At 37.0% G+C, this 23,573-nt stretch overlaps 1 protein-coding gene across 1 annotated transcript in view; it reads left to right on the forward strand.

Moving 5' to 3' along the window:
* LOC121318451 (fatty acyl-CoA reductase 1-like) overlaps positions 1–23,573 on the forward strand; it is a 75,193-nt gene that overhangs the window by 45,387 nt on the left and 6,233 nt on the right. The window contains exons 6-10 of the mRNA XM_041255142.1: positions 1,033–1,077; positions 1,851–1,969; positions 3,531–3,598; positions 21,820–21,991; positions 22,952–23,081. Of these exons, the coding sequence (XP_041111076.1) occupies positions 1,033–1,077; positions 1,851–1,969; positions 3,531–3,598; positions 21,820–21,991; positions 22,952–23,081 (534 nt within the window). The remainder of the gene's footprint in view (positions 1–1,032; positions 1,078–1,850; positions 1,970–3,530; positions 3,599–21,819; positions 21,992–22,951; positions 23,082–23,573) is intronic.

Here is a 23,573-nt window from a genome sequence, read left to right on the forward strand (position 1 = left end):
TATATACATTGGATGGGTTTATTAGAATAACAAACCAAAAACAAAAACAATCAATATCACTCATTAAGTCAGTGCAGTCCAGAACCTACAATTAAGACAGCTAACAGTGCCTACAAACGTACAGTTCATTTAAAAAGATATATTGCAGCCAACAAAATTCCTAGTTTTGCAGTTTGATGGGGCAACATGCATCTGTGTAGTGGTTTATTCCATTGCTACAGTGAAGGCATTACATAAACACACACACACACACACTTCTGTAGCATTACATTGGGAGGGATGCTTGAGAGGTACTCTGCGTGACTCGCCACTGTCGACAGGCGAAATTCTCAGTTATAGGATCATTTAATTAACAGCTGGATAAGACAGGAAGAGCAGGTGCTGATAGAGGTCTCTGCAGGTTAAAACAGCTCCGTCATCAACAAGTTACACTGCTCAGCCCTACTTGCAACATTTCTCTTTTAAAGACTCTCTTTTCACTGTCTTTCATTGTTGACTTGGGAGTGGTGCTTACTTCAGGGGTCTGCACTTCCATAGCAACAAATAGCTTAGTGTATCAGAGGCTATTTTCACAGAACGTCACCGGCAAAATAAAATAAATGTACTGCAGATTTAACTTGGGATGAACAGGGCAGTTGGAAATACTTCCTGTAACTTGGGGAAAGCCAGCTCAATTGGGCACATAAGGAAAAACATTGGCAATGTGCCATAGAGTACATATTTGATTTTGATGTCTGCAATGGTATATTTGTAATGTGGGTATAGCAGTGGTTTATTATATTCAATGACATTATACCAAACTGTAGGTGATTTTATTGGACTAATTTCCACTATTGTGAAAAAAAAAAATAATGTTGTTAAACATGATTAATAATCTTTTCTTAACCAGTATAGATAATTTCCAATTAATAATAACAACAGTACTGAAATAAGTAGTATTGTACATCAACTTATGCATGATATTAAAATTCTTCTTTACTTATTCACATCAGATGAAAGGCCTAATGATTTTTTTTGTTTGTATTTCATCAGGGTTGGATTGACAACTTCAATGGACCAAGTGGACTGTTTATTGCTGTATGTATTTGGATTGAAATGATTCATGTTCAATATATATATATATATATATATATATATATATATATATATATATATATATATATATATTTGTTATACTATATATATAACGGCATTGACCAGATCTTTTTGGCCCATTGACAAGGTTCTAAATGGGCTGAAATGGCTGAATGGGTTTATCACTTCACAGAGACTGAAATATAATAATTACCTCCATAAATGAAATATATAGTGAGTCAATAAGAAAACATTGTCAAAAACAAATGTAGTACACATTTCTGTAGGACTTATAGTGAGACAACCACAATTGAATATTTTTGTTAAGGTTATTTTTCACCAATCCCAGTAGTAAAATGCAGTCCGTTTCAATTCAGTTTGAAGACATGCATTAGACTGTAATGTAAAAATGCTGAACATAACCTTTTTCATTTGATGTAGTTCTTTCCAGATGACAAGTAACTGTAACTTGTACTAAATCCTCCTACCACATTTCATCATTTTTTTTTCTGATTTGCACTTTATCTCATCAAAAGTGTTGCTTTTACAACTGATTAAAAGAAAATCTTTGTGAAGCTTTGCCTGCATCGAGCACACTTAAACACATTGATACTTCTACTGACACCCTTGAAATATGCAGAGCGGGTCTTCTTGGTTTATTTTGCTAAGGTAAAGCTTATATAACTATGCTGTCCAACTCTGACACTTTAAAATTATGTTTTATAATAGAAATCCAGGGTTGTATTGTATGATATAGAAGTGATTCTGTTTTCCAGGCAGGAAAAGGGATTTTGCGGACAATGAGAGCCACTAATGATGCCGTGGCAGACCTTATTCCTGTGGATATAGTTATTAATCTCACACTGGCAGCAGGCTGGTACACAGCTGTACAGAGGTAAGGGGGTGTTGAAAACAGTTGCTACAGGCTCTGTCCATCTATAGTACAGCTATAGCCACATATTTCCGTTGTCAGTAAATCAATATGTTAGTGTAACATTATTCAACAGGTTTCATTCGACTTTATGAAGCAAAATTAATTAATTATATAAGGTGGTGCAAAACTTTTGGCCATAGTTGTATAACTAGTGGAAGAAAACATTCCTGTCCTAGCAGAAATGTCATGTTTACATGAGTCTGCTTAGGGAGATTAATGATATTAGTCAATATTTAACATCATACAAGCTGCAAATCCCTGTTGTGGTCCCAACGGCAAAAACAATAGATCTGACATTTAGAGGGCTGATTACAAGCACTCAGTTGGCTGGCGCTACCGGATCCAAGACAGCAAATTAATGGTTCCACAAGCAGCAGTCTCAAAACTGATGCATCTGTGAGTCATGCTAGCTTTGCTGTAGAGTTCCACTCCTGATTTCATGAAGGAATAAAAGACTGATCATTGAGCAATCATCACATGTCCCTCCACAACAGTTCAAATACAAATGTGCATGCCACAATGAGTCATCCTTATTCAAGTTTACAGCACAGCACGGTGTAATAAGGAAGTGAAAGCATGATAAAGCCAGAGGTATAGTCCTTTGTATAGTCAAGCCTAATACAAATGAATCAATAAAATCAATACAAATGAATCAATAAAAATGGAAAACCATGTCGTGGTAAACTTCCATAGTGCGGTCTTAACTGACTGCCCATGGTGACTCTGTCTACATCCTTTTAATGTTATTATGCAGGTGTTTCTTTTTTTTTTTGTTCAACCAATGATTATTTAACATTATCATTAATACTGTGTGAACAGGCTGGCTGTAGGGGTGACGTCAGGCCAGAAAGAAACACTCACACGTAGACAGGCGGTACTGGCAGGTGAAAACTCAGACGCTGCGGCGCTCAGTGTGTTTTCTGGTGGACGAACACTAAACACAAAGCAAGTACGGTGCTGGTGCTTCCAGCACGTTGTAGCAGTTGATATATTTACTTACTTTTTATTTTCTCCTTCTCCACTAATGTTCTCCACTCACCGAACACACAACCCCAAGTGAGTAAAATGTGCATCTATACATACTGTTGTTCCGGGATTCAGTTACTAATTAATTATTCACTTGAATCTCATCATGTGAACTAATTTGTGCAACCCCGTGCTCACATACTATTAAATAGTACAACTATATATTTTAAATCACTCGTGCTACACAGACCCATTTATATCCGTGCACCAATACCTAAACCCCAACGTTAACACACCACACGCAACACATAAAACTAAATACACACAGAGGCGGGGCACATTGCCACATACTATCAGCAAAATTCAAATCCGCCCAGTATTTTCAGGTTAATAGCTCTTCAAAACAGCCTTCAGAGATGGTAAAACAGTGAAACTGATCCTTTCTAAATTACTATAGATGTTAGAGTATGCAATATTTCTTTCATACAGCAGATTAAAACATTGGGGAGGCTAGTCTGTACTGATTAACTTGGATGAACTTTCTTTACATTCACAGACCAAAATCAGCATTGGTATACAACTGCACAACAGGCGGGATCAACCCTTTCCGCTGGGGAGAAATCGGTGAGTCTTAAATAGCAATGGTTTATTGTACTGTATTAAATGCTATACAAAAAGGGTTGACAACATTTTTTCACTGTTTTTTTTGTTTTGTTCTGGGTTTTTTTTAAATAAAAGTGCACCAAAAAACAGGATTATACCCACAATTATAATAGAATTTTGAACACATAAACAGAATAGAATCATAATGCATCTACAAAAAAACAAACAGCTGGGTTTGATCCTAGCACTGCTGGTCTGATTAAGATGTGAAAACTGCAGTGAAAAGCAAGACCTGAGGGCTAATGCTTACCCCCGAACGATCACGCCCACTACTGCTGCCGAACTGCTTTCAGCTACATTTCTCAACAGGAATTACTCAGATTTATCCCTTAATAAATAATGAATACACATTTCACTCAGGCTAAAAATGCTTCAGCAGAATACCATTTTTCTTATTCATTTTTCATAAAGCTAAATCATATTCCCATCAAGACTGACCCCCCACTTTCACTTTATATACTGCCACCCACAGCATGTAGATTATGGGCGAGACAGCCTGCCAAAGGTGGAAAGGGGATCAGGATTGGAACTCATCCAAGTAGCCCATAGTGGTTCCATGTCACCATAATCTTGATTTTAATGTCAATGAGTACGGGGACATACTCTTCATAACCAAGTCCAATTGATGTTTTACGTAGGACTACATATTTGAACATAGGAGAGATTTAGATCAAAATTGTGTGTGTGTGTGTGTGTGTGTGTGTGTGTGTGTGTGGTGAGGGGGTTGGTCAGTCGGGGCAAAACACAAAATTCAAGGCTACTGAAACATGCAAAGTGCTTTTTTGGTGATCGATACATTTTTCAATTGTCTTTCCAATTTGAAAAGCCTCTTGTACAAAACCTTCCCTCTGAACCCACTGCCACCAAGTACTGTATTGATTGATCAGCAGTGATCAGCAGGCCTCCTAGCATTAATTCCAACACAATTCTCACGGTTTAAAATATCCCTTTCACGTAACTTCATTATCTTGGGAGGCCATTGTCATTTTTCTTTGCATTTTAAATTATATTCTGAAATGGATTATTTTTCAGAGCTTGTGTAAGGTATGCTGCAGTAATACGGTACCTTTTTCAACTTTGAATAAGAAAATAATTGAATTTATATCTCCTCAGGACACAGATTGTATTTTATTCATTTATTTTTTTGAAAGAAAATGTGTTAACCTTTTGTGTTGAACATGCATTCCTATAAAGTGTCATTAAAAACTGTTTGTTAAAACAACCTTTAACTAATATTTCTAAAAGTCAGTCATGACATTGTACTGCTACTGTGAGGGTTACTCCTGTGGGCACAACAGCTATTTATTTAAAAAATACAATAGACAGTGGTGCTCACAAACATTGAAGCATATGTATTAACATGCTAATATGAGCTTTATTATAAGATAATTAATTAAAAAAAAAAAAAAACCCAGATATTTCTGTCAAATTTAACCACAGTATGTTATGGTTGAATATTGAACCTAAAATGGAAATCAGATGTGAAAAGCATTTTGTGTGTCAATTGTGTTGACTGGATTGGTACTGTGAGTTGCTGTTGCTTTAAAGGCTGAATGCATGGGAAAGGTATAAGAACAGATATTCAGATATATATCGCTTGAGGCTAAGTAAGCTATAGAGCAGTCATTTCAACATTTGAGACAACAATTTATTTTAAAATATTTAGTTCTATATTAAATAGGTACCTATAAACCACTCCAGGCAGCAAAGCATTGATTTTTGATTTTGTGTGAATCAATACTAATTACAGTTTGTGTCAGACAGTCAAACTGCCCTGCTTGGCTGTACAGAAGGGAACATCTCAGTGCCCTAGTTGGGTTAAAAGGTGACTGAAACAAGGAAACAACTCTTCTACTTAAAGAAAACAAAATGGACAGCAAATCAATAATGTTTTATAATTTTTTTAACCTAGTGCAGAAAACCAAGGCTGTAAGCTTACATTCCCCATTAAAATGGAAGTAGACAATCTAAAGTAGCTGATTGGCAGTTATTTTGTTTTCAGCATGATTTGATTTTTAACTCCTTGTTTCAATACGATTTCATATTGATTTAGTGTGCGTGTGTAACTGGTATGCCAAGCACAGAGACTGGTCATGTTAAAGTTCTATAGAAAAATAATTTCCCCATAATAAAGCACAACAGGGTGTGGGTTCAAAAACAGCAAGCTCAGGCTTCCTGATAAACCAGCTCTGCCTTATTTGTATTACAGTTAAAAATCAGTTACAAGAAAACAAATTACCAAGTGATTTATTTAACTTGTGTAGCCTGTATAATGCATGAGCAATAACGGCTATTAAACCATTTAGACAAAACAAATAAAATAAAAAAATCTGAGACCAAACGTTTATATCGTCATGACTCTCAGCCTGCAGTCATGTTACAGAATCTAGCATGTTCACATCTGAGTCGTCGTTGTCATCATATATCATCATCATCATCATCAAGATGTTCTCAGATATTGGAGAAATTTAGAGAGATCATTTGATCTCTTAAAGAGTTTCTCTAATTTCATGTAAAACACCTAGAGGCTCAGCCTTCTGCTGAACGGATTTTTGGATGTACTGCAAGGTTTTGATTTTGGATTCTGGTGCTACCTCCAGAGTAGCTACATGGCTCTGAAACGAATCACTGTTATGAAGTGTTCCATTTTTTACAAATGATTCACTTTTTCCCTTGATATTTTGTTGATGTGGGTTCAAACCACCAAAACTAAACTAGTTTGGGACCCTTTTTTCTGCCGAAGAGCGTAATGATGTTTGCGGAAAGTGTTACCCCACTTCTTAATGTAATCTAAACATTTCCTTCCAATCCAAATGTGTTTCCATAGAGAGCCGTCAGAGACTTCAACCTACCAGGATACATAGACCCGCAAGATCAATGTACGTTAAAGTTGGCTTATAAGAAATCCAAACCCTGGACAGGAAATCTATGGGTTTGAATTACCCTTGCAATCTAGATTGAAGTATATATCTCCCGGTCCCAGGGTGGACTGAGTAGGGTTATTTTACGCATTGGTGGAATAGCTATCATATGCCTGTATTACTGGCTGCTATCTTTTTCACAGTTTTGTATTTGCAGTTTACTCTACTGCAGCTTGAGATATTGTCTTTGATCAGGTTGTACTGTAACTCAATTTACATCATTCAAGCAGCTGTGGAAAATCAATCAGCAATGCCTAAACAAAGGTTTTCTTTAGGAGCATAAGGAAATAAATGAAAGTTTTTAACAAGAGGCTCATGAATCATGAAAGATAGGCATTGATATGAATTGACTACCTAAAATGGCAGAGAAACAAGTTTGAACATAGAATGCACATACTAATTACTATCTTCATTCATATCTGAAAAGTGACCTTGAATTAAAGACTAAATTGGGCCATTTATTTAGTTTATGTCTGTAAGTGCTTATGGGAAATCAATAAACAGTACATCATCTAAAGTACAACATTTTTTGAAATAATGAACACCTGCTTTTTAGGAGTTACAGTACTGTGTGTCCCCTTGAAGCAGAGCAATATGCAGCCCCAATTAATTAGGGATTTGTCACGAATTTCCTCTGGGTTTCCTTGACGGACTGTGCCTGTTTAAAATACTAATGGGAACAAAGCGATCATCAGATACTTCCAGGGTGAACACTGGCATCTCCCAGCAGTAACATAAGAAGAAAGCAGGTACTGTATGTTTTAAGACTAGTGTTTTCATAGCGACAATAAAGAGTTTAATGTACATAAAACATCATTAAATCTAGAGTATTATAAAACCTAAATGGCCCGTGCAATTACCCTGTGTTGATTACAAAGGTTTGCCCAAAGCAGGGGAAAAATTCCTATCACAGCTTAGCCCTACTACATACTCAGCCTAAGCAGATACATTTTATTTACTTATTTCTTATGTAATAAAGATGAAAAACTATAATTTGAATTAGAAAAGCAGCCTACAGAGAAATCTGATAAATAGGAGTGACAACACGGTTGTTGTTAAGAGCATTTGTTTTTTTTGGCATTTTAAGTTGTAAAAAACAAGTTATTTTTCTTACTCATAGATGTCACATCCTAAAATATATTGTTACAGTATGCTTTCTCATTCCAGGCAGGAAACAGGAAAGTGTTTTCTAATTGTACATGTTAAGTATAACATGTACAAAACATTTTTTCCCCCCTTATACGGTTCATCATTTGCAAACTGTATAATTCTCGCCTGTCAAACTAAAAGGTATCAGTGTGATCCGGCATAAATTAAGTTTAGTATTGACAAATATTAATCAGAAGAGGAGCAATTGCTGTTAAATTTCAACTGTACATTAATCACTGGACTAACTTAGCAGAACGCAGAACATTTCACTGTCAGTAGGGAACCTTTGGAAAAGGGTTTTTGTACGAATCAGTTTTCCCATTAGCTATAATTTTCTTCAAACATGTCATTTATTTTTATTTCCTGTCTGATGAATTTACACATTTGCTGTATAATAACACTTCCAGAGTACGCATAATGTTACCCAACATGGGTTGCATAATCATGCTAGACGTATGACTGGGGACCTTTCTTCCCTGAAGAATGTAGAAGTGGCATGCACTGATGTACATTTAAATTAACCTAGTATCATAAATTGGATCATAGTATATATATATATATATATATATATATATATATATATATATATATATATATATAATATATATATATATATATATATATAGTGCCTATAGAACGTCTACACCCCCTTTCAAAATGCTCACTTTTTGTTACCTTATAGTCTGGAATTAATTTTTTTTTTTTTTTTTTTTTTCAGTTTATCTACACATCCTACCCCACAACTTCCAAGTGAAAAAAATATTCTAGAAATTTGTAGAAAATTTATTAAAAATAAAAACTGAAATAGCTTGGTTGGATAAGTGTCCACCCCTCTTGTAATAGCAATCCTAAATTAGCTCAGGTGTAACCAGTCGCCTTCACAATCACACACCAAGTTAAGTGGCCTCCACCTGTGTTAAAAATTGTAGCGAGTCACATGATTTCAGGATAAATTCAGCAGTTCCTGTAGGTTCCCTCTGCTGGGTAGTGCATTTCAAAGCAAAGACTCAACCATGAGCACCAAGGTGCTTTCAAAAGAACTCTGGGACAAAATTGTTGAAAGGCACAGATCAGGGGATGGGTATAAAAAAAATATAAAAGACCTTGAATATCTCTTGGAGTACGGTCAAGACAATTATTAAGAAGTGGAAGGTGTATGGTACCACCAAGACCCTGCCTAGATCAGAGAGGCTACCAAGAGGCCAATGGCAACTTTACAAGGGCTACAGGGTTTTATGGACAAGACTGGTCAAAGTATGCAAGTGGCAACAACATCCCAAGCACTCCACAAATCTGGCCTTTATTTTAGGGTGACAAGAAGGAAGCAATTACTCAAGAATGCCCACCTTGAATCCTGTTTGAAGTATGCAAAAAAACATTCAGGAGATTCTGCGGCCATGTGGAAAAAAGTTTTGTGGTCTGACAAAACTAAAATTGAACTTTTTGGCCTAAATGCAAAGCGTTATGTTTGGCACAAACCCAACACAGCACATCACCCAAAGAACACCATCCCTACTGTGAAGCATGGTGGTAGCAGTATCATGTATGGGGATGTTTCTCATCAGCAGGGACTGGGGCACTTGTCAGAAGTACACAGAAAGTACAGAGAAGTCCCTCAGGAAAACCTGCTGAAAGAAAGCTGATACTGGGATGGAAGTTCACCTTTCAGCATGACAAACACCCAAAACACACAGCCAAAGCTACACTGGAGTGGCTAAAGAACAAAAAGGTAAATGTCCTTGAGTGGCCCAGTCAGAGCCCCGACCTAAATACAGTCGGAAATTTGTGGCATGACTTGAAGATTGCTGTCCATGAACGCTCCCCAAGGAATTTGACAGAGCTTGAACAGTTTTGTAAAGAAGAATGGTCAAATTTTGCCAAATCTAGGTGTGCAAAGTTGGTAGAGACCTATCCCAACAGACTCACAGCTATAATTGCTGTCAAAGGTGCTTCCACCAAGTATTAACGTAGGGGGTGGAGACTTATCCAATTATGATCTTTCAGTTTTGTATTTTTAATATATAATTTTTTTCTCAATAAAAACTTTTTCCCCGTTAACAGTGTAGAGTATGGTGTGTAGATAAGTGGGAAAAAATCCTCATTTAAATTCATGAAACTGAGGCACCAACGAAACAAAATGTGAAAAATGGGGTGTCGACTTTCTATAGGCACTGTATATATACACACCACCTACTGGATATATTGCGGGTGTCGGGTCCAATATAAATCCGCTATATATCGAGGGCCGATGGCGAGAGACCCATAGAATAACAAATAGCCTAACAAATAAATACTGTACAACCAAGCCCTTGTTTATAGGGGGTGTCAGGGTCCAGTATAAATCCTCTACGCAACAGGCTTTTTCTCATTTTTGGTATAAAAAGCAGCACAGCGTTTTAATTGGTACTGCAGAGGGTAATTGCTTCTCATCAACTTCTGTCTCCAGTTAATTTCATGAGTCTTCCTATCCTTGCTCAAATCCACAAACCTGCTGCATTGAAATAATCAATTTCCAACATTAGGAGGCTTGTTGCTTTTTGTGGGTTGTAGTAGTATATAGAGGGAGTCTGAGAGAAAAAATGACACCAAAGTTTGGTGCTTCTTTCATTTGTTTGGTGTGCAAGGTAATCAAACATGCAATCTTCAGGTGTGAAAAAGTTATTGCCTCCCTAATTAACTCAACCCAATTAAAGGGATAATTAGGGTCAGCTGTTTGAATACTTTGGTCAACAATCAGGCCTGATCTGGGACAGCCCTGCCCAATATTAATCTGACTAACTTTGGCCCTTACCATCAGAGTGTAGTTGTCAGCACATAGGTTCTAGAAGCACATCATGCCACGATCAAAAGAAATTCCTGAAGATTTCCAGAAAAAAGTTATTGACGCCTATCAGTCTGAAAAGGGTTACAAAGCCATTTCTAAGGCCCTGGGGCTCCACCAAACCACAGTCAGAGCCATATTGTCCAAATAGAGAAAGTTTGGGACAGTAGTGAATCTTCCCAGGAGTGGATGTCCTGCCAAAATCTCCCCAAAAGCAAGGTGTAAAATCGTCCAGGAAGTCATAAAGAACCCTAGAACAACATCCAGGGATCTGCAGGCCTCTCTAACCTTGACTAAGGTCAGGATTCGTGGAAAGACACTGAACATGAATGCTTGTCTCAAGTTTGCCAAAAAGCACCTGGATGATCCTCAAGAGTTCTGGAACAATGTTCTATGGACAGATGAGTCAAATTTTTGGCCAACGTGGGCCCCATTATGTCTGGCGAAAACAAACACTGCATTCCACAGTAAGAACTTCATACCAGCGGTCAAGCATGGTGGTGGTAGTGTCAGGATTTGGGGACTTTGCTGCATGAGGACCTGAACGACTTGCCATCATTGAAGAAACCATGAATTCTGCTCTATCCGAGAATTCTACAGAAGAATGTAAGGCCATCCGTCCGTGAGCTGAAGCTGAAGCAGCTGGGTCATGCAGCAAGACAATGATCCGAAACACACAAGCAAGTCTACATCAGAATGGTTGAAGAACAAGAAATTTAAAGTTTTGGAATGGCCTAGTCAAAGTCCAGACCTAAACCCCATTGAGATATTGTGGCAGGACCTGAAACAGCAGTTTTTGCTTGAAAACCTACAAATGTCACTGAGTTTAAGTAGTTCTGCATGAAGGAGTGGGACAAAATTCCTCCACCGCGCTGTGAGAGGCTGATCAATAACTACAGGAAGCGTTTGGTTGCAGTTATTGCTGCTAAAGATGGCTTAACCAGTTATTGAGTCAAAAGGGGCGATTACTTTTTCACACGGGGACATTGGGTGTTGCATAACTTTCTTTAATAAATGAATGAAATAAATATCAAAATTTTGTGTGTGTGTGTGTGTGTGTGTGTGTATAATATATATATATATATATATATATATATATATATATATATATAATGTTGCAGTGTACAAAATTGAAGGCATATTAAGAAATCTTTTATTTTCAGTGTGTTTCGGGCAAAAGACCTTCTTCAGCTGTTTAAAAAGAAAAGTGCAGTAAACTTGTTATTGTTGAAAAATTGTAATTATACAAAAATTCTGTGGAGGGTGTCATGATTATTAGAATAGAATGTTCATTCCAAGAGTTTCCAAAGTTCCCAGTTTGAAGATAAACTCTTGTTCCCGAGCAACATTTGTTCCATAGCACTGATTGATCACGCAGACTGTGATGTCTTCAGCAGTGTGATCATCACTGTTGAAGTGATGGGCTACTGGAAATGCAGTGGTGTTAATGCGAATGCTTCTTAAGTGTTCTACAAACCTGTCTGCTAAATGCCTTTTATTTTCCCCAATATACAATTGGTTGCATTTCTTGCAGATAACGCAGTAGACTATTCCTTTAGATGTACAAGTAAAATGTTCATGAATGCTGAATGAAGATTTAATGCCTCTAATCTTTGTTTCAGAATGAATGTATTTACAAGTATTACATTGTGGTCTATTACACGAATATGTGCCTTTCAAAGGTTCTCCAGAAGGACAAATAGCACTGTGTACCACATATTCTCTTTTATTTTTGTCTCTTCTATATGACATCAAGGGGGGAGTCTTGAAAATATGCGGTGTAGATATGTCTTGTTGTAAAATTGTTTCTTTGCACAGTTGTCTGTATATTTCTGTTGGTAGGGTGGTAAGTGAGTACTAGAGGGATTCTATCATCTGTGTGTTGTAGATTGTTATTATATAAAGCATTTTTTCTATTTATATTTGAAATGTGGGATTTAGCTTTAGTGATGATCCTGTCCGGAAAGCTACAATTTCCAAAAACGCACACATTTCCTCTTTTGGCGAAGAAATCTTGATCCATAGCACTTGATTTTGTGTGTGTGTGTGTGTGTGTCTATATATATATATTTCAACTTTTAGATATAGATGATCATTTTCTTCCATTCCATACATTTATTATGGGGTTAGATTGGAGGTATTTAGATCTGCAGTACTGATCTTAAAATAAATTCCAGTGTACACTAATGGGTTAAAATCCTGAAAAATAATAATTATTACTTTATTTTTTTAATGTAGGTCAAGAAAATCATCTATTATTAAAAACAGCCGAGTATCTATTTTTTTCTATAAAGAAGGCTAGACAGCATATTAAATGCCATTTATGTAACTGACAAGTGCACCCTCTTTCTTCCTGTGTGTCTGGAACTGTGAACACACTTTAAAAATGAAATTGCTGTTTTGCCAGTTTAGCCTCTGATGTCTAACCTGTCCTCACTAGTCCTTGTTAACAGAGTAAGCTAAACCACTGAAAGAAAACCATGCAGAGAGTGAAATTATTTCAGAGTCAGTGCAGTCTAGCAACACACAGCAAACCCCCACAATCGTGCTCTTCTGGGTTTCCACTCCTACTGAACTAACTCCCTACTCTCATCACATAATCACTGCCACTCTGAGCTGAGACAAGAAAGCAAGAAGGGTTATTATTGGGTCGCTGCTACCTAGCAACAGAAAATGACATCATTTTACAGGTTTGGGATTGTTTTAGGCTATTGATCGGTTCTGTACAGGTTTTGCCACAATGCGTGGCCTCAACTCCTGCTGCATACTTTAGATTTGTCCTTTTTGTTTTAACTTGACATCCTTGGTAGCCCCTTTAAAAGAAATGTAAATATAAAGCTTTCTGGCTGCACAGCGTCTTCACTACTGATTGACTTATCCACCAAGTCAGTCTATGGACAGCAGGCCCATTTCTGTAGAAAAGTCCTGAAAGGGGAAAGGATCCAGAGATATGCCTCTGGGTGCTTTGGAAAATAGCAAGGGCCGTTGTTTTGTGAGCAATGATAAAGCAACGCTTTCTCAGTCTTGGAGGGTGAGTCGTTCAGGCCACGGTGGATAGCATTAATAATGGCTGAGGGGGAACAAAACTGATGTGGTGATTTATGACATTAAAAACTCACCTGCACTACCTTGCTACTCTTGCTCCTTTAAAAGGCGTACTGTAATTTCTATCAATTTAACACCTCGTGTTCACTCCTTAGCTTTAGGGTTCATTTTCACTCCTCTGTGCTCATTGTGGATGTGACTCATAAAACTCTGTACTGGCCAGTACATAAGGAAGCTCTTAAACTCACTTAAACAGCTTCCATCTGTTCAACATTCTTCAGGAAGAGCGAAAAGCAAACGTGACCTAAATGACAAGCTTAACCCTCTTGGGTAGCCCAGTGGTTGTAGTGTGGGACACAATATATTCAGGATAGGACTCAAACACCATTAAGAAAAAATGATCCCCTCTTTTAATTTCTTCTTTCCTTCCTGAGCTACAGCTGAGATGGCATCATTTAAAAACTCTGCTAGGTGTCCCCCTCCCTACAGCTAAACCTACCTTCAGGGAATGTGAAGAAACACGATTATCAACTAGGTGTGATAAGGTAGAGGGTATTTTGTAGGCAAAGCTTAGGTTAGTCTATTAAAGTTATAGATCTTCATTGTGGGATGCTGCAACTAAATAAAAATGTTAGGAGGTTTAATTGTGATTTACAGGAGCAAAAAGCTATGAGGTTTATAACAGGAGTGTTAAGAAATGCATGGATGGTACGGTGATGTGTTTAGAAATAAATTAGTTGGGGAATTACATGACAAATTATCAAATACAGTTGCCACAGAGGTAGCTAATGAGACATTTCTGAGGAAATGTAATCAGGATCATTGCAAGGTCATTCTATTCATCCAAAGGCATGACAGACTCTGCTTTTGCTAAGTGGTTCATGCAGAATTGTTTTAGCAAGCAAGAAAGTATTCCTAAACCTTCCCCAAATAAATCTATTGCATTCTCTTCTTGGATGTGCTGCAGATTATTCTGTTTCCATTCTAAGAATTGGATGGGGTTGGTCAGGCTGCAGAAATAGATCTTGAACAATGCGAAATATTTACTGTCTTGTTCTTTCAAAACTGGTTATTACTTTTTAAGATAACCAAGATTCTTTGCTGGGGAAAGCAGTTTTATAATGCTTCCTGTGATAGTACACTGTTAACCTGTGAGGGTTTACTCAAACGCATGTAATTGTCAAAATATTACACAGACTGTTGTACTTCGTGACTTCCTCTGGCATGGTTTCAGGCAGCATACTGGATTGTTGTATATACAGTACATATTTATTGTAAAGCAGACTTTGTGTAAAGATCATCTACAGCTATGGCCATGTTTTACATCATCTAGAATTTTAGGATTGAGACATAATTGAAAATAAAAATGATATTGCAAAAGTCTACCAGAATCCGTAATAGTAGTACAGTAATTCATGTTAGATTTCGAATTGTCACATTTTTTAATTTCTGTCAGTTTTTTAAGAACATAAGAACATAAGAAAGTTTACAAACGAGAGGAGGCCATTCGGCCCATCTTGCTCGTTTGGTTGTTAGTAGCTTATTGATCCCAAAATCTCATCAAGCAGCTTCTTGAAGGATCCCAGGGTGTCAGCTTCAACAACATTACTGGGGAGTTGATTCCAGACCCTCACAATTCTCTGTGTAAAAAAGTGTCTCCTATTTTCTGTTCTGAATGCCCCTTTTTCTAAACTCCATTTGTGACCCCTGGTCCTTGTTTCTTTTTTCAGGCTGAAAAAGTCCCTTGGGTCGACACTGTCAATACCTTTTAGAATTTTGAATGCTTGAATTAGGTCGCCACGTAGTCTTCTTTGTTCAAGACTGAACAGATTCAATTCTTTTAGCCTGTCTGCATATGACATGCCTTTTAAGCCCGGAATAATTCTGGTCGCTCTTCTTTGCACTCTTTCTAGAGCAGCAATATCTTTTTTATAGCGAGGTGACCAGAACTGCACACAATATTCAAGATGAGGTCTTACAAGTGCATTGTACAGTTTTAACATTACTTCCCTTGATTTAAATTCAACACTTTTCACAATGTATCCGAGCATCTTGTTAGCCTTTTTTATAGCTTCCCCACATTGCCTAGATGAAGACATTTCTGAGTCAACAAAAACTCCTAGGTCTTTTTCATAGATTCCTTCTCCAATTTCAATATCTCCCATATGATATTTTATAATGTACATTTTTATTTCCTGCGTGCAGTACCTTACACTTTTCTCTATTAAATGTCATTTGCCATGTGTCTGCCCAGTTCTGAATCTTGTCTAGATCATTTTGAATGACCTTTGCTGCTGCAACAGTGTTTGCCACTCCTCCTACTTTTGTGTCTTCTGCAAATTTAACAAGTTTGCTTACTATACCAGAATCTAAATCATTAATGTAGATTAGGAATAGCAGAGGACCTAATACTGATCCCTGTGGTACACCGCTGGTTACCACACTCCATTCTGAGGTTTTTCCTCTAATCAGTACTTTCTGTTTTCTACATGTTAACCACTCCCTAATCCATGTACATGTGTTTCCTTGAATCCCAACTGCGTTCAGTTTGAGAATTAATCTTTTGTGCGGGACTTTGTCAAAAGCTTTCTGGAAATCTAAATAAACCATGTCATATGCTTTGCAATTATCCATTATCGATGTTGCATCCTCAAAAAAATCAAGCAAGTTAGTTAGACACGATCTCCCTTTCCTAAAACCATGTTGACTGTCTCCCAGTACCCTGTTACCATATAGGTAATTTTCCATTTTGGATCTTATTATAGTTTCCATAAGTTTGCATATAATAGAAGTCAGGCTTACTGGTCTGTAGTTACCTGGTTCAGTTTTGTTTCCCTTTTTGTGGATCGGTATTACGTTTGCAATTTTCCAGTCTGTCGGTACCACCCCTGTGTCAAGAGACTGCTGCATGATCTTGGTTAGCGGTTTGTAAATTACTTCTTTCATTTCTTTGAGTACTACTGGGAGGATCTCATCCGGCCCAGGGGATTTGTTTATTTTAAGAGCTCCTAGTCCCTTTAACACTTCTGCCTCAGTTATGCTAAAGTTATTTAAAACTGGATAGGAACTGGATGACATGTGGGGCATGTTGTCAGTATCTTCCTTTGTAAAAACTTGTGAAAAGTAATCATTTAACATATTTGCTATTTTTTTTTCTTCCTCTACGATTTTGCCATTTGTATCTCTTAAACATTTAATCTCCTCTTTGAATGTTCTCTTGCTGTTGTAATATTGGAAAAACATTTTGGAATTGGTTTTAGCTCCCTTAGCAATGTTCATTTCTATTTCTCTCTTGGCCTTTCTAACTTCCTTTTTGACTTGCGTTTGCAGTTCTGTGTACTCTTTCTGTGTACTTTCTTTTTGGTCCTTTTTTAATGCTCTGTAAAGTGCCTTTTTTCGCTGAATATTTTTTTTAATTGATCTATTAAACCATTTTGGCAATTTAGTTTTACATTTAGATTTGTCTACTTTAGGGATATAATTGTTTTGCGCCTCTAGTACTACATTTTTGAAGAACAACCATCCTTCTTCTGTGGGTGTTTTCTCTATTTTACTCCAATCTACTTCTGTTAGTCTCTGTTTCATGCCTTCATAGTTTGCTTTTCTAAAATTGTAAACCTTAGCTTTAGTCATTACTTTTGGGGTTTTAAAAAACACTTCAAATGAGACCATGTTGTGGTCTGAGTTTGCCAGTGGTTCTCGACCTCTGTTTTAGTTATTCTATCTTCGTTATTTGAAAAGACTAAATCAAGGCATGCCTCCCCTCTAGTGGGTGCCTTCACAAATTGTGTTAGGAAGCAGTCATTTGTCATTTCCACCATTTCTATTTCATCCTTCGCGCTACCCACCGGGTTTTCCCATTTTATTTGGGGGAAGTTGAAATCCACCCATTAGTATGGCTTCTCCTTTGCTACACACATTTCTAATGTCATTGTATAACAGATTATTGTGCTCACCGTCTGAATCTGGCGGTCTATAGAATACTCATCTTCTATAGTTTACATATTGCCATTGAAAACTACAAAGCAGTATGTAAATCAATATGTTCAGTTTTTCATTTGAATTATATGGGAAAATTTATAACCCACACTTGACCATATATGTACATTTGCGCTTCATTTCTTCATATGAGTCACTAATGATAGTTTACCGCTGCTGACGTCTCTTACTACAGCCGATTGTAATGCCGATGGTTATTCTTATTCTGTTTAGTTATGTTTCATTTAACTTATCTTTATTGTGATTGATTTTTTCAATAAGTGTTTTGTAATAGAGTAATCAGACACGTAATAGTACGTGTTAATTTGACGATTCTCCCCCAGCGAAAGGCGCCGCGTGGTTAGACCATTCCGGAAGTATGTTTTCTTGATACTATAAATGGCACGACTGCAGAGAATGTTGTTGTATACTTAGTATACCATATAAACTAAAGACAAATCAATACAAAGTAAATTCAATAGGAATAGAAATAACAATAATAAAAAAAGTTATTCACAAAACATTATCTCATTCGTTACTGTGCATTCTCATGCACAATTAAAACTGCTAAGAGGGGCTCCCGAGTGGAGCATCTGGTAAAGGCGAGTGGAGTGCAGGATGCGCCCTATAGTCTGGAGGTCACCGTTTGACGGGTTAGATCACACCAGCGACCCATGTAGACTGGCCGGACACATGCGGGCTTGCCTGTGAAAACAAGTGGTCAGCTGATGGCACATGCTTCGGAGAACAGTGTGAGTTCGTCTTCGCCGCTCCCGAGTCAGCACGGGGGTGGTAGCGTTGAGCTGAGCCTATAAAATAATTGGATGTGCCAGATTGGGAGAAAATAATAAAATAATTGGCGATTATCAGTGATGACCGGAAACAGTTGCTTTATTGATATTATAATCTACAGGTTTATTCAATAAAGTTGAATTTTCAGGTGAAGTCCAGTAGAATTTAACCTCTAGACATAGTGTATCTATGACACAGATATCCTTTTTTCTTCATGTTTACAAACCATTTGATCGGACACGACTTGCCCCTCTGACTGTTCTCCCTAGGAGGCTTTGTTGTTGTTGTTCCTCAGTCTGTTTTTTTATGAATACAATAAAGTTGGATGTTGTATTCACAAAACTGTTCTAGTGTTCTTAAAGGGGAACCCAAACGCTTTTTTTTTTGTTCTATAAAAAACACTAAAAAATGTTCTTTCTATTCTGAATTGATATAAAAATATAAATATTGGATTTTGTATGACTCCTTTCTGGGTTACAAACAGCGTTACAGTAGGTCTCCCCAACAAGGAGCAGATGGTGAAATCTCACTTGTGACATCACAGAGTGAAATTGGTGGCGGAAAAGGTGGCGAATGTTATTGAAAATACACTGGCAAGAAGCTGTGATTTCACCGACTGTACTTCTTCAGAAGTTAATGAAAGTGTAATGGGGAGGGCAGTTTTCTTGATGACAGTGGGCTCGTTGCTGGTGTGTGGCATACAACCCTATCAATTTGAACCGTATGAAACCGAAAGCAATGCATCTGACAAAAGCTAGTCGGACATAAATGAAGGCGATCGCCTACATAACACAGGCTGGTAAGGTATTATTTTATTTTATTTGTAGTGATACTACAATGTGTATAAACTAACTGCATACCAATTGATCTGAAGTAATGTTTTTTTTTATTAAATGTGATTAAATGTTATTTAAAAAAAAAAAAAAAAAAAAAAAACAACAAAAACACAAGACACAAACGCTTCGTAAAACAAACCTATTTTTAAACTTAGCAAATAACACAAATGCAGAAATAGAAGAAAAAATGGTGTAATGAATGATGCGTTTCTATTAAAATAGTACATTTTTACATTGCAATCAGGCGCTGTACTTCTGCTTGTTTGTTTTCTAATGTTTTGCATTGCATACCGTATACTTATCTAATAATATTAATATAATATACTTGCTAGGTTTGCTGACAAATATTGCAAATAAACACATATTTAAAAAAAAAACAAAATAAAAATGAAGTCTACAATAATTAATATATAATATTTAAAGTGCGGATTACATAAATATACATAAAGCAAGGGGCAATACGGTTACTCACCCTTTTATTCTCTCTTTCAAAATGCTGATCTTCCATCTGGTAATCGTTTCTTTGATTTGGGGGTTGAAGTGAATATTGTGGAAAAACTGGGGTCCAGATTAATACAGTCTTCCTCTTCATGGGTCAAAGAAACGGCAGCTGACACCAGTAAATCTAACGGTGACCATAAGCAGGCATCCCCGCAGACAAGCCCTCACTGGTATCGAAACCAGACCCGCTCAGCCCTCTGTGTTTTGACGAGAGGCTCACACACTTATGACGAGGTGGTCTTGATTTCGCTACCATTGATTCCTTCTTTGGTTTAATTGTGGGAAACACATCGACTCGGTCGAGGCTGGATACCACAGGACCAAGCAATCGCTGTTGTCTCGTAACACTGGTACTCAAAATAGGCCGAGCACAAGTGCAACCATGTTGTCGGCTTCCTCCAGAAGGCTCCTGTTTTCTGGACAAATGCAGTCCAAACCCTGGTAACCTTTGGTCACTTGCACAGTTTAAATCTGTCTTCGTTTGTGTTGCTACAATCACATGCAACACATCGACAGGGCATAATGATAAATTTAATTAGCTGTCTCTCACACGCGCTACACTGCGATATCAATTTTGACACTCAGAAGTAGGAAAATATGTTCAGTAGGACGTCACCTAGCCGAATGTTAAGTGAAAAATGTACTTTTAACCTCAAAATGAACCATTTCTTAATCCTAAATTAATTAATTTAATATCGTATTCCTTTAATAAGTCAGAATATTTCCATAGATTTTTATAACCTATTGTGACTTAAAAAAATATCTAATGCTGCAAATACAATATGCTTACCTTGTTGATTTCAGTCAGATAGTTGAGCATCAGGTGCTGCAGAGTCAGCACTGAAGATGTCTTCGTTTTACTAATTGGATTCTTTTTACAGTGTATTTGTAATCTTAAAATTAAGATAAATTATGGTTTGTCAGCGGCATCCAATTGGATGGATTACCGTTCATACTCATAAGTAGTTCATCTCTAACTTCTAATTATGAGATATTGTAAAACAGCACTAAGTAATAAAAGTAGACTAAGGTTTCAATGTGTCGTCTTTGTCAGTGTTTTAACACTGTGCTATAAACACCAACTGGCCATCAAATTGGAGAATATTTAAGTAACATTATTGCACTCTATTTTCACAAATGTACAGTATAAACACAGCTGCAATCATTTTAAAGTTTTATAAGAATGAGCCTCTTCATATGCTTGCAGCTCCGATTATAACCTGACAACTCCATATTGCCTTTCTTAAAGGGATAAGTTGTGACTGATACATGGTTTAATTTTTCCCTTATCAACTGTGGGATCAGAGCTGTTTTGCTGCTTTATTTAATTAAATTAGATATGGTTTGTACAAAATAAAAAACAAAATAAAAACTGCTCTTTTTTTTTTTTACTGAGGATTAAAGTAAATCATCAATACAGCCAGAAGCACACTGATTTCATTATGGATCTGGAAGGTGACGTTTCCACACTGATTACCACCTCTTATTCCTCCTTCAGTCTATTTCTTGAATAGATCTTGGACTCATTGTCAGGGGGTAGTGGGGTCCGAGTGCACCAGGGTACTTTTTATTTGTGGTAGGGCACTGCTCTTCCATTTATTTATTACCTACAAATCAACAGTTTATTTTGGTATTCTATTTTATTGTAGTGTTGGGCAGCGTACCGGTACCCACGATTATCGGGCCGTTGACTCTGCGACAATAATATCATGGAGGCTGTGCTACTATGAATTGACATGCATGTGCTTTAAAAATGGCACTCTTAACAGACAAACAAAACTATTGCTTGTGAAAAAACAAAACACCATACCTGGCAATATAGTGATATATAAGTTAAAGCTCATTCAATAACACCGTCAGAAGCCCTGACTCGCATTAATGATGCATATGCAACATACAATGTCCAGTACTATAGAATACAATAGATCCCTTATTTTATTTTAAATTCAGCTGACGACTGATATGCTTTCGACCCATCAGAGGTGAAATAACCTTGGGAGTGCCTGAGAGAAATGCATGAGCAGTTTGCCAGAGTACAGTAGATACTATACGTGTTTAAGCACAATATCCCTAGAAACCTGGGGATACTCAATGAAACCACTCAAAACTAATCTGTCTGTCATTGTGTTTTGTTTGTAGAGTACCTTGTTATTTCTACATTTAAGAGGAACCCACTTGAGCAAGCTTTTAGGAGACCAAATGCCAACATCACATCCAACTACCTGATAAACCAGTACTGGATCGCTGTCAGTCACAAGGCCCCGGCATTCCTGTATGACTTATACCTGAGATTATCAGGACAAAAACCCAGGTAGGTTAAATATTACAATGTCCAGATAAAAACAAGTGATGGTAGCAAATTGATACCATCAAATGTACTTGGTTAACAGCTGTAACATGAAATATATACCTTGTGATTTACAAGAACATTTGTAGCACTATAAACATGTTATTGATTATGCTATTAAAGGGGAATACATGTGTTTTTTTTTTTTTTGCTATACCATATCAAGAATCATGTATAATCATGTGTTTTTATATATATATATATATATATATATATATATATATATATATATATATATATATATATATATATATATATATATATACCTACCATATTCCTATATACTGTATAAACCACTTAAATGACCCTTTTACTACACAAATTTGCTATAATGGGCAACCAAAAATGAAATTCTAAATATTAAATTATATAAAACATCCCTTTGATGCAACCACCTGGACATAGTTGGTACCAATGAATTTGTCATACTACCCACAATACATGCTACTGCTGTAAAACTAACAGTCTGTCACAACGAGCGTCCTCAGAAAATCAACATCAGCCGCAGTACAATGAAATTCGCGGCTGGTTGCTGTACTTATTACATTGGCTGCTAATTAATTAATCCTCATTAAATATATATATATATATATATATATATATATATATATATATATATATATATATATATATATATATATATAGGACTAATGGACTGCCTTTCTTTTATTTAATATGAATAATATACACAAGACTAGTAGGTGATGTTTTTGTCTTCGAATATCACAGGCAATGACTGCAATGTGTCTTTACTAGTTGAACGGATCTTGAATAGATGAATGTCCCAGCACTCAATCAATAAAGATGCTATTCTGCATGCTGTTGATATAGTTCACGTGACCTAATTTGTAAAGGTCTTGACACCCTGTTTTATTTAGGTGGCATACCTTATTTACAGCACTTTTTTTTACCTATTCTCTTCAGGATGATGAGGATTTTCAACAGACTTCATAAGTCCATGATGTTACTTGAGTACTTCAGCAGTCAGTCATGGGAGTGGAACTCAGACAACATGACCATGCTAATGGGTCAGCTAAGTCCTGAGGACAAGAAGGTATGCAGAGATATTAAGGGTTTCTTACTCTCAACGAAGAACTTCTCTCCAGGGTTGCCACCTAACCCCATTATTCCAGGCTGTACACCCCCCTTCATTCCATATAGACTCAGCCACCTTCGCCGTGAGGGCCAGAGTCAATCACAACTCGAACAAGAATATCTGCGGTGTATTTGTACAGTCATTCATCCTCCTCTGATATAGTTGCAGCCCATTCTAAAATCCTAGTATGCCCAGAGTGGGGGCTTCCTGTCCACCGAGGCCATCACAGGTTTTCCGCTAATCACCTCAAGGGGACTTACTCTATTGAGGATTGGCTTTTCGAGTATTAAACCCTTGTATATGTTTTTCAATAGCTGGGCTTCACCCCTGGGATGCGTTGGCTACGCCACCCTCAGTCAGCAACCACCTTTCTATCCTAATTTCCAGGCCGGACCATTGACCTGCTACTAAGTCTGGGATTCGCCCACTGTCCTAAGTCCTTTCTTTCAG

The sequence above is a fragment of the Polyodon spathula genome, chromosome 7 (genome assembly GCF_017654505.1).
Source record: "Polyodon spathula isolate WHYD16114869_AA chromosome 7, ASM1765450v1, whole genome shotgun sequence".
Taxonomy (NCBI): Eukaryota; Metazoa; Chordata; class Actinopteri; order Acipenseriformes; family Polyodontidae; genus Polyodon; species Polyodon spathula.